The 11,110-nt window shown below is 40.8% G+C and overlaps 1 protein-coding gene and 1 pseudogene across 3 annotated transcripts in view; one reads left to right on the top strand and one right to left on the bottom strand.

Moving 5' to 3' along the window:
• The window catches only part of LOC144516142 (CD276 antigen homolog), a 192,023-nt pseudogene that overhangs the window by 170,353 nt on the left and 10,560 nt on the right, over positions 1-11,110 (top strand). The window lies entirely within an intron of this gene.
• Positions 1-11,110, bottom strand: part of LOC144517362 (uncharacterized) — a 403,478-nt gene that overhangs the window by 391,278 nt on the left and 1,090 nt on the right. For both annotated transcript variants that reach the window (XR_013501920.1, XM_078249452.1), the window contains exons 2-3: positions 5,087-5,362; positions 3,227-3,344 (exon numbers count right to left, since the gene is read on the bottom strand). Coding sequence is in view for 1 of the 2 variants with exons in the window: in XM_078249452.1 (XP_078105578.1) it covers positions 3,253-3,344; positions 5,087-5,362 (368 nt within the window). In the remaining variant the exon portion in view is untranslated. The remainder of the gene's footprint in view (positions 1-3,226; positions 3,345-5,086; positions 5,363-11,110) is intronic.

Below are 11,110 nucleotides of genomic sequence, written 5' to 3'. Positions count from 1 at the left end.
CTGGTTCCGTGTGTCACTGAAACGTACGTTTTCTAACCCCACCCACCATCTTTTCCTAAACCTGTCCCGTTCTTGTGCCACATGTCAGTCAGTCCGTCCCAACCCAGAGCGACCAAAGTGACATCAAGAGTCCTGACGCTAAAGGAGACTTTTAGCGTGAAAAAGAAACGCCAAAGGCACATGACCTAGTGTCCGTATTCTATGCATTCGGTGAGTGAAAGGTAATGTGTTAAAGGTAATAAAGGGGTTGCAGAAGTGAGAATAAGTAATCCTCAACATAAGTTGTGTTCTGGTTTCAGAATAATGAAGACAGTTGGAGAACAGTTAGATTTTAGGCATTCTGTTATAAAATGGCTTAAACAATAGTGCAAATAGCTGCCATAAATGTAGCATGCCCCTGATTTAGGTTACGTTTGGTTTTCTTTGTACTAGTTGTCCATTATGTCCATGTTGGTTTTCCCCTTGTGCGTAATTTGGTTTGGCCAAGCCAGTATATACGTCCCCTTTTGTCTCATTCAGTTAGGTCAGTTTGTTGAGTTTATATCTTGTTTCGTTGTTGCTATTTTTGAGTAAACTTAAAGTGTGTTGACTTCTTTTATGCCTAGATATTAAGTTCTTGGTTTATATTGGTTTTGTATTTTTTGGGTAAATAAAACCCCACTTTTCAACAAAAACTCATTGCCTTACTGCTTGGTTTCTGACACTGGCACACCAACCACAGCTGTTTACTGGGTAAAAGTCCTGTGTTTTCCCCAGGACACAATCTCAGCTCCCCCGTTTAAAAGCCCTGTGTTTTAGGACCAAAACATCCCCCCCGACCTCCTCCCTACGAGGATCTTCACACGCTTATACTGCAGCAGTTATTGTGGTGCTGACGGTAATAAATACGTGAAATACATACGAATTACAGTGCGTTACTTTTCGTAGCTATATGTACAATTGGTTCATTACAACAGTCTGCTGAGGTACACAGTAAAGGCCTAAAACATATCTGTTAAAAGAATGCTTTCAAGTTCAAGAAACAGTTAAAAAAAGTCTCATATTTTGTCATTTTAAATATACAGCTCACTTGGGGCTTGGAAGAACTACAACCTGAATATCTAAAGTTGTTCTTAAAAACAAAAAAACTGACTAACTGATGTTGAACAAGTAAAGTAGTTAATGAATGTTAGAGACAGACAATAGATTGAATAAGATTTATGTGTCTTATATATTAGCTTTTATCCAAAACGACTCACAAAAAGTGCATTCAGCCACGTGGAAACAACCCCAAAAAGAGCAAGAGTCATGACACTACACCATCGAAATTAATCGCATACATAATTAACTGAACCGATACTTTTTAAGAAAGTAAAAAAAGAAAAGAAAAAAAAAAGGGTACTAAACAACAGTTGGTGGCATTAAGAACGGCTTGTTTATTGCTAAGGCCATATGGTCAAAATGAAATGATTTAATAATAATGTATAACAATAACAATAACTTATTTCACTAGTAAATTGCTGTTGAACGACAAAAACAACCGGGAAAAGGACATTTACAATAACTTCAAATGCACCACGAGGCTGTAGTTTAGCAGTTTCATTGAACGCACCATCTGTGTTGTTTCTGTTTAGCGTTAGCTGTCAGCATTGTAACCGTTTTTAATCCAGCTACTAGCTAGCGGTAGGCTAACGTTAGCTGCTGTTGAGTATAGTGTTAACTAGCTAGCGGTAGGCTAATGTTAGCTGCTGTTGAGTATAGTGTTAACTAGCTAGCGGTAGGCTAACGTTAGCTGCTGTTGAGTATAGTGTTAACTAGCTAGCGGTAGGCTAATGTTAGCTGCTGTTGAGTATAGTGTTAACTAGCGTCACGTGCAGCGGTGTTTGTGTTTCAGAGCATCAGAGAGAAGCGCAGACATATCAGTGGCACCAGATTTCGGTAGCCAGGGTTGGCAGGAAGAAGATTTTTACAAGTAAATGTTCCAATTAATGATCCAGGCAGAACATTCTCGTCTCCCTTCTTCATTTTACAGTCCAATGGTTACTTAATCGAAATTAACGCGTTATTTTGACAGCCCTAAATTAAAGATTTAAAAAAAAAAAATTCTGTTGCTTTTTATATTGTTAGATTTTCATGTTAAACTTGGCCTGGTGTATTTCAAATAATGAGGTAAACACATTACACATATTACATTTTAAACCAAAATGTAGTAGTATAGACGTAGACCTAGCTCAAAACACATTCTTTAGATTAGCATATTCCCTCTGATCTGAATTTTCATGATTGCTGTTTTTTGTTCTTTGTTTTTATGTAGCTGTCTGTGTTCTTGTTTTAAATTACTGTTTAACTGCTGTAAAGTGACCTTGAGTGACATGAAAGGTGCCCGTAAATAAAATGAATTATTATGACTTCAATGCATCAACTCTGTAATACGTATGAACTTTGTCCGATTTTGTTGTGTGTCGGATTATTTAGCGGCTGATGCCAATCACCACACTGATCAATAATCATCTCATCCAGTTCTTTTGCACGTTGTGCAGCTGCACATACATTAACTGAGCAATTAAAAAAAAAAAAGACCAGCCTTTAATCTGGGAAGACCTACAAATGTAAACTTTGGCTTAATATATAAAGTCACTCACACAACCTAGCTCCACTACCACTTGTTGATTGATTGATTGATTGACATTAACAGAAGAACAGATGCTGATCGAGTCACAGGGGGATCATCAAGAGGACATTGTGTTATTTTAGTCAGTCAGCATGGTCCGTCAGAGGGTCAAGAGAGTGGAATTCAACCTCAGACCATATCAGACAATTAAACACATATAAGTCTTTTACTAAGCAGCTAAAATAATGGATGGTAAATACATATACATGTCAGCACTAAAACTATTCATGTGTGTATTCTCTTAGTTCTCGACATATATGTATTTTAGGTATTTTTTCCCCTTATTGCTCTCAACAGCTGTGTCTTTTCTAATATTTGTACTCTCTGCTCTGTAGTTTTACTTTACTTTTCCCCGTTCTGCTTTGTTGGTTGTTTTGTTGCTAATCTTTTTGCTTCTGTGCTGTCGTCTTGTTTTGTAGTAAGTTCTGCTCTGCAGCCTTTTTGGTTAATTCTGGCATTTTTAACACATGTATAATTATGATTTTATTGTCCTTTTCTTAAATGAAGACTCCTACTGCTTTGCTTTCACAATAGAAATAGAAGGTTAGTCTAGGGTTAACACTATTGGAAACTTACTTGTATTACTTGTTCTTGATGTTAATTCAACGTAAAAGAAAAGCTGCTGCTGCAACTCCAAATACAACAGCAAGAATTCCAGTAACTCCAAGTATTTTGGTCCAGATGCTCATTTTGACTGAAACACATCACAAAAAGTTAGTTTTAGTTTAGTGTAGTTAGTTTGCACATGTGACTACATATGTTCAGTAGAATGGTTGTAGACCAGTGTTGGGAGTAACGGCGTTTAAGTATAACGGCGTTACTAATGGCGTTATTTTTTCGGTAACGAATTAATCTAATTAATTACTTTTCCCATCGTTGCAACGCCATTATCGTTACTGAGAATGTAAAGTGGCGCGTTACTACAATTTGGTTGAATAAAGCGCGAGGTGGCTTTGGCTACACATCAGCTGCCTGGAGAGAGCAGGGGCGGGGATGATGACACCGTTGCAAATGCGATGATGATTGGCTGGGTGGGCAGATGTCCTGCTCACGCTGTCTCACTGCACGCACTAATGCCGCGTTCTATTTATCTCGGAACTCGGATTTTCCGAGGTCAAAGTCGGAAACACGCCCCCTGACCTCAGATTTCCGAGCTCGGACCTCGGACAATACGAACGACTGATTTAGTGACACAAATAAGACAGAAGTGCTTATGACTTCATGTTACTGCAGCTTTCACAACTGTTGATACAGGGGGCAGCCGTGTTGGATTTTGAACTCGGGCTACTGCGAGGTTGTCCGAGTTCCGAGTTCGCAAATCTGAGATCAGGGGGCGTTTCCAACTTTGACCTCGTTAAGTTCCGAGGTAAATAGAACACGGCACGACTACCACTAAACACAAGACAGCGACAATGGCAACGAGTTAGGGAAATCCAAATGTAGCGTTCTCGAACTGGAAGTACCGGCACTACTTCTCGTTCATTGAAATTAAAGGCAAGAATGTTTATGTAACATGCACGCTATGCCCAGGGAAAAATACTTTATCCACGTCTGCCTCAAGCAACTCAAATCTTATGAAGCACCTCACATCAACACATGCTAACATGACACCAACCCCAAGCCCAAATGCAGCTAGCGTGAGCTCCAGCGAAGGAGACGGAGCCACTCTGTTAAAACAAGCAACTCTCGGTTTTTCTGTATATAGTGTTTTTATTCTTCAATCAGTTCACATAAACATCTTTGACGTTAAAGATGTTATAGAACGTAATAGCGTTATAGAACATAAAAAATAACGTCACAGTTACTTTGCTGAGTAACTAATTACTTTTACAATGTGGTAACTGAGTTACTAACTCAATTACTTTTTGGGAGAAGTAATTTAACTGTTAAAAAACTGTAACTAATTACTTTTTTTAAAGTAAGATGAGCAACACTGTTGTAGACACATTCAAACGCATTCTCATGAATGGGTTCGTATGATATGGTACGAAAACTCATGCATAACAGTTTGTATAACATCCTACAAAGTTAGGCAACCACCGGCCGGTCACGTGAGGACGGGTACAGAGCTCTGTGAGCTATCGCTTGTGTCAGCCGCCATTACAGTTGAGTTTAGCTGACAAAAAGTCAGCATCATGCGGGGACGACAGCTAAATTTAGACACCAAAACAACAAGATCATGGTTTGGATTAAAACATTTGTTTTGTTTCCCCTCGGGAAGAGAACTCCGCTCCCCTGCTTGAAAGTCCTGTGTTTTACAGCAGCAGTCACTGTGGTGCTATTAGGAATAAATACGTGGAATACATACAGATTACAGTGCTTTGCTTTTTGCAGCGATATGTCTACAAATGGTTCATGAGAACAGCCAGAGACTAAACATAAAGAACAGTTAAATGTGCTGCTGAAACACATGAACAACTCAAGGAGGAATCTTACCAATAATAGCCACATAAATCTCAGCATGAGTCCTACGGTTGGTTTCCTCCTGTGTGACGACACAGCGACAGCAGCCGGTCTTGGTGACAGTAGTCTGGAGGGTGATGTGGTATCTGTCTCCTCTTTCAGAGACCTGTGGGTCTTTAGCAGGAAGTTTGTTTCCATCCCTGTCCTGCCACTCTACTCTAGGTTTCAGAGCAGCACCTCGAACCTCACACTGCAGCAACACTCCGTCATCTGTGGCATCAATAATGTTGATGTCTGGCTGTGGAGCAACTGTGAACACAGTGTAAACAATAACTAGAAAATAATTACAGGATTATACATTAGCGATGTACATTGTGATGTGAATCAGTTAAAAAAACTATATGAATGTGTATATATGTATATATGAAGATTATAACCAGTTGAGATAAAAAAATGATTCACGGTGCAATTTTTAAACGGCCTAGGGCGTAATCTACTTTAGATATCACTTGTTTGACTTCAGATGTCACTACTAACAATGCTTCTTGTCAATAAATACCATTGGAAAGCCTGATTATTTCCCCTTTAAATGGTGCCACATTTGTAAGGAACATGTATTTGTGGGATGAGCAGCAGAGCTGAGTATGTGGGTTGTGCGAATGAAAAATGTGCCAAATCTTCTCTGACAATGCCTTCTCTTTGTTGACTCTTGTTGGGTGTTGTTTGGTGGATTGTGTGATTGAAGTCTAAAGTAACAACATATATTGGCAACTTCCCATTTTATTCATTTACAAACGGGAGTGTCAGTAGCGTGTGGAAGATCCAGCCTCACAGGAGAAGGAGACGAGGTAGAAGGGCCGGTGTGCTTGTACATTTTTGCAAGTGGGGATTTCGCACTCCACTATCTGGGATATTCCTCCCCATTGTGCGTTCACTGTGCATCAAACTGGACGAACTTCAGAACTGTTGAGGAAAAGCAGTGACTTTTTACATCTGCTGTTTTGTGCTTCACAGAGACTTGATTTAACAGATCTTACTGATCTTTTCTGGTCGGTGTTTACATTCCCCTGTAGGCCATGCAGGAAGCACAGCGCATGCTTGCTGATCAGATACTGTGAGCAGAATAACCAGATTCCCTGGTTATTGTCTTCAGTGACTTCATCAAAGGCAACATCAGTCATGAACTCCCCAAATACAGACAGTTTATTAAATGTCCAACCAGAGAGAATATATTGGATCACTGTTTCACAGACAACATTCAGCAATGCTTATCACCACGTTACTGTATTCAACCCGCGCTGGACTCGTTCATAATGAATCAGCCGTCACTGTGAGTAGAGAATCCAGTCTGCAGTGTAGTTCAGACACTTCACTGATAAACCATAGATTGGCTTTATGGTCAAAGATAGTTTTTGAATAATTAACTTGCTTAATAAGCCTTCTTTTAAAAGGAACGTAAAAGTAACAAGTAAAGTAAAAAGTTACTTTCCATAGGGGGAAACTAAGTAAAGTAACGGATTAAGTAAAGTAACGAGTAACAAGCAAACACTACATTTTAAAGGTAATTTCCCCAACACTGCTTATCACACAGTCAACCGCGCTGCACTGGGAAACTTAGACCATGCCATGGTCCACCTGATTCCCTCACACAGGCAGAAATAAAACTTGTGAGGACATCTAAGAAGTGGATCACTAAAGCCATAGCAGATCTTCAGGCGTGTTTGGACTGTACAGACTGGGATGTTTTCAGAACTGCTAACAACATCTTGGACAAGTACACAGAGGCTGTGACATCATACACACCTCCTCCATCCTTACACCCCATCCCGACACCTGCGGTCCTCAGACGCTGGCCTGCTCTCCATTCCCCACACCAGACTCTGTACTTTTGGAACACCCCCCCTGCAGATATCTGAAATGCTACATCCCTGGACATTTAAAAAAAAACTCCTGAAACACCACCTGTTTACCACAACCTACAACCTCTTTTAGCTTAGCCACAGTAATTCTGTAAGGTGTCCTTGGGTTTCTTGAAAGGCGCTATATAAATAAAAGTTATTATTTTTATTATACATCAACTTCTGTCAGGACAGCTGTATACCAACACGTACCACTAAGAGGTACAACAATGACAAGCCCTGGTTTTAGGGAGGTCACGAGAACTGGTACTTTCCGTTACCGTTACCAAGTTGGTAAATTCTGAAAATGTGATGGATACGCGTTCTTCTACAGTATTGTACCGAGGTATGCAGTTCTTCTGGACCTGACAGGGGCAGTATACGTATACAAGAGTATTAGTCTGTCGCTAAATGCTGGGAACAAGAAAAGCAGACCTGCACAGAAAAACAGAGCATGTTGCTCACTGACGACATGACCCTGCCATTGTCTGTCACAGCCACACATAGCTACAATAGCTACTGACATTAGCTAACTTTAGCGCTTGTTTAGGCGGACCACTATAACGTGAAGTTACCTGTGTGAAATGTGAAAAAGAACAACGGCAGAGAGAAACAGATGAAACTAAACATGCTTGCTGTCTGGGAGTTCCAGGTAAACTCATGGAAGATGTTACCGTACGCTGGCTGTGTGGTGATGCCAGGCTTCATTCACCAGCTCCAGTCTTGCAGCCACACCTCACCACCCCCGTAGGTGTGGAGGCCTCGTCATTGCCCACCCTTGAGTCCCACTTCCCCCCCCACACACACACACACTACAACAACCCTCACCATCCTGGTGGGGATAAGTCCACCTACAGGTGAAAGATAGACCAGCTATTGACCTGGTGCAGTCAGAACAACCTGGGGCTAAAAGCTCTAAAGACAGTGGAGACAGTTGTGAACTTAATGTGACTCCACAGTAAACCCTGTGAGTCCTTTCGCTTCCTAGGCTCCATCTTCTCCCAGGACCTCAAATGGGAACTGAACATCAGCTCCCTCATCAAAAAAGCCCAGCAGAGGGTGTACTTCCTGCGGAAGCTGAAGAAGTTCAACCTGTCAAAGACTCTGATGGTGCACTTCTACACTGCCATCACAGAGTCCATTCTCACCTGCTCCATCACCATCTGGTAAGCTGCTGCCTCTGCATAGGACAAGGGCAGACTGCAGTGTATCATCTGCTCTGCTGAGAAGGTGATTGGCTGCAATCTGCCATCTCTCCAGGATCTGTACGCCTCCAGGACACTGAGGCGGGCAGGAAAGATGGTAGCCGATCCCTCTCACCCCAGACACAAACAGTTTGAATCTCTCCCCTCTGGCAGGAGGCTGGGGTCCATCAGGACCAAAACCTCACGCCATAAAAACTGGTTCTTCCTCTCTGCCAGCACCATATATAGAGAGAGTTTGGCCAACTAGGGAATTGAATGTTCTGAGCTATCCTGTTATACAATTGGTTCCGCGGGTGGTCACGTGTTTCGTGGACTCCATGTTGGATACCAACATTCATCTGATTTCCATTGACATAGTGCACAGAGCGTGTTAATATCCAAAATCCAATGCTGTCCAAATTGCTCCAAATGCTCCAAAATCCAAACCCCAAGTTCATTGGGTACCCAGGAAACCAAGTGTCTCTTTTTAAAGGTCTATCCATAGATTTTCAATTATGTTGAGGTCAGGAGACTGAAGGCCATGGCAAAAACCTTCAGTTTACGCCTCTTGATGTAATCCACCGTGGATTTTTGAGGTGTGTTTAGGATCATTATCCATTTGTAGAAGCCATCCTCTCTTTAACTTCAGCTTTTTCACAGATGGCATCAAGTTAGCGTCCAAAATTTGATGAAATTTTATTGAATCCATTTTTCCTTCTACTCGTGAAATGTTCCCTGTGCCACTGGCTGCAATACAACCCCAAAGCATAATTGATCCACCCCATGCTTAACAGTTGGACAGAGGTTCTTTTCATTAAATTCTGTGTCCTTTCTTCTCCAAATGTGCCTTTGTACATTCCGGACAAAAAGTTCTATTTTAACCTCATCGGTCCACAGAACTTGTTTCCACAATGCATCAGGCTTGTCTATATGTTCATTTGCAAATTTCAAACGCTGATTTTTGTGGCGAGGACGTAGAAGAGGTTTTCTTCTGATGACTCTTCCATGAAGACCATATTTGATCAAGAATCTCTTTATAGTGGAATGGTGTACCTAACTCCAGTGTCTGCCAGATCTTTCTGGATGGATTGTGTAGTCAAACGTGGGTTTTGACTTGCTTTTCTCACAATCCTGTGAGCTGTTCTGTCTGATATTTTTCTTGGTCTCCCAGATCTTGCTTTAACTTCCACTGTTCCTAATGACTGCTATTTCTTAATTACATTCCGAACCGAGGATATTGGCATCTGAAAATGCTTTGCTATCTTCTTATAGCCTTCTCCTGCTTTGTGAGCGTCAACTATTTTCAGTTTCAGTTTTCTAGACAACTGCTTAGAAGAACCCATGGTGCTGATTGTTGGGGCAAGGTCAGATGAGTCTGGGAATTTAAAACCTTTGAGATTGACATCACCTGGTCTTTCCAGACGATGATTGAGAACAATCCATGATACTGTCAGGTCTCAGCTTTCCAAAGGGGGCGGTGCATGCTATAAACTCTGCAGGGTGCCCAAAATTTTGCAGACGCCATTTTTTGTTTTCTGTTATTTTGAAAGTGTAAATGATGGAAATAAAATCTAACTTTTTTTTGACATATTATAAGAATGTCTAATCTGTCATTTGATGCCTTTTGGAGATTTTTCCATCTTTTCTTGGCTTCTTTATGCACATTAATACAAATTTTTACCTGGGGTGCCCAAACTTTTGAGCCCCACTGTATTCATCAGCAGTGGCGGTTCTACATTGAATTACACCCTGGGCGAGACCCCCTTCGAATGTCATGTCAAAAATTTCATGAACAAATGACATGAAAAGACCAAAGCTGTCTCTTAATACTTTCCAACATTCCTAAGCCCATTTATTTCTATTGAAAACATCAATCTTTAAATATGCATACAGGATGTGTGTTGGCAGCCTGGGGGTTAAAGATTCAATTTAAAAATTTTCAAGTCAGTCTTAGAACAGTTTGTAGTAAATCAATGTACCTTGACTTACGTATTTACATGCACTGTAGCTACCTGTAGTATGTACAGCATGAACTGTGTACTACTAGCTAATCACTTCCTAACAACATGCTGCTCATTGATGTGTTTTTAACAAGATGTTGCTCATTGATGTGTTTTTGGAGGAAGATGTTTCAGGCTGTGGTTTGGGTCTTTAATGGGATTTATTGATTAGAAAATACAGACTATCACCAGCCTTAACCTTTAATCGATTAGTAGTTTTTTAAAGACAGAAAATACAGATTACTTTGTTGCTGCATTATGACATCACAATCACTATATTTGACTACAATATTACACTACAATTTGCCAATTCCCCACACAGTGAAATGATAGATAATAGATAACCGCTTCGGAGCGCAGAGGATTTTATTTCTTTTTTGTTAAGTGCTCGTGCGGCCCACCCCCCGTGTCATGAAAAAATGTCGCCCGTGCAAAAAAACGCTACTGTTCATCAGGCTGATATCTGACAGGTTATAGCCCCCCCAGAACTTTTTTACTTGTTGAATTGGTCTTTTAAAAGTGCATTTCAACAAGTTAAAAATTCCGGAGTGTCTTTTTGCACCCCCGGTACGAATAGCATCGGCCACACAGCTGAGCTAGTCACACCCTGTGACGTAACAACAAAAACACGTTGCTCGCGTGCACCGAAATCATGGCGGACGTTCATCTTCCTTGACAGCAGAAACTGGCATATTAAGAAAGTTTTGTCTCTAAAGTTTATAACAATTGAATTTCTAGCGGAAAATGGATACTACAGTTGCGTTTTCTGTCTTCAGTGAAAGCATACAACCGTTAGTTTGTTAGTTAGTACCTATTTTTTTGTATACAGTATGGTTACCTAACAACCGAGGCTTGACGACATCAAGTGGTGAACAGTTGTCCAACATTCCATAATAACTGTTAGGTGAGTGGTTAGAACACTCAGTTTTGGTTTGGAGTTTGATTCCTTGGTGAGGTGATCTTGTTTTTTTCATT

The sequence above is a fragment of the Sander vitreus genome, chromosome 4 (genome assembly GCF_031162955.1).
Source record: "Sander vitreus isolate 19-12246 chromosome 4, sanVit1, whole genome shotgun sequence".
NCBI classification, from domain to species: domain Eukaryota; kingdom Metazoa; phylum Chordata; class Actinopteri; order Perciformes; family Percidae; genus Sander; species Sander vitreus.
This window is presented reverse-complemented; position numbering and strand designations above follow the sequence as displayed.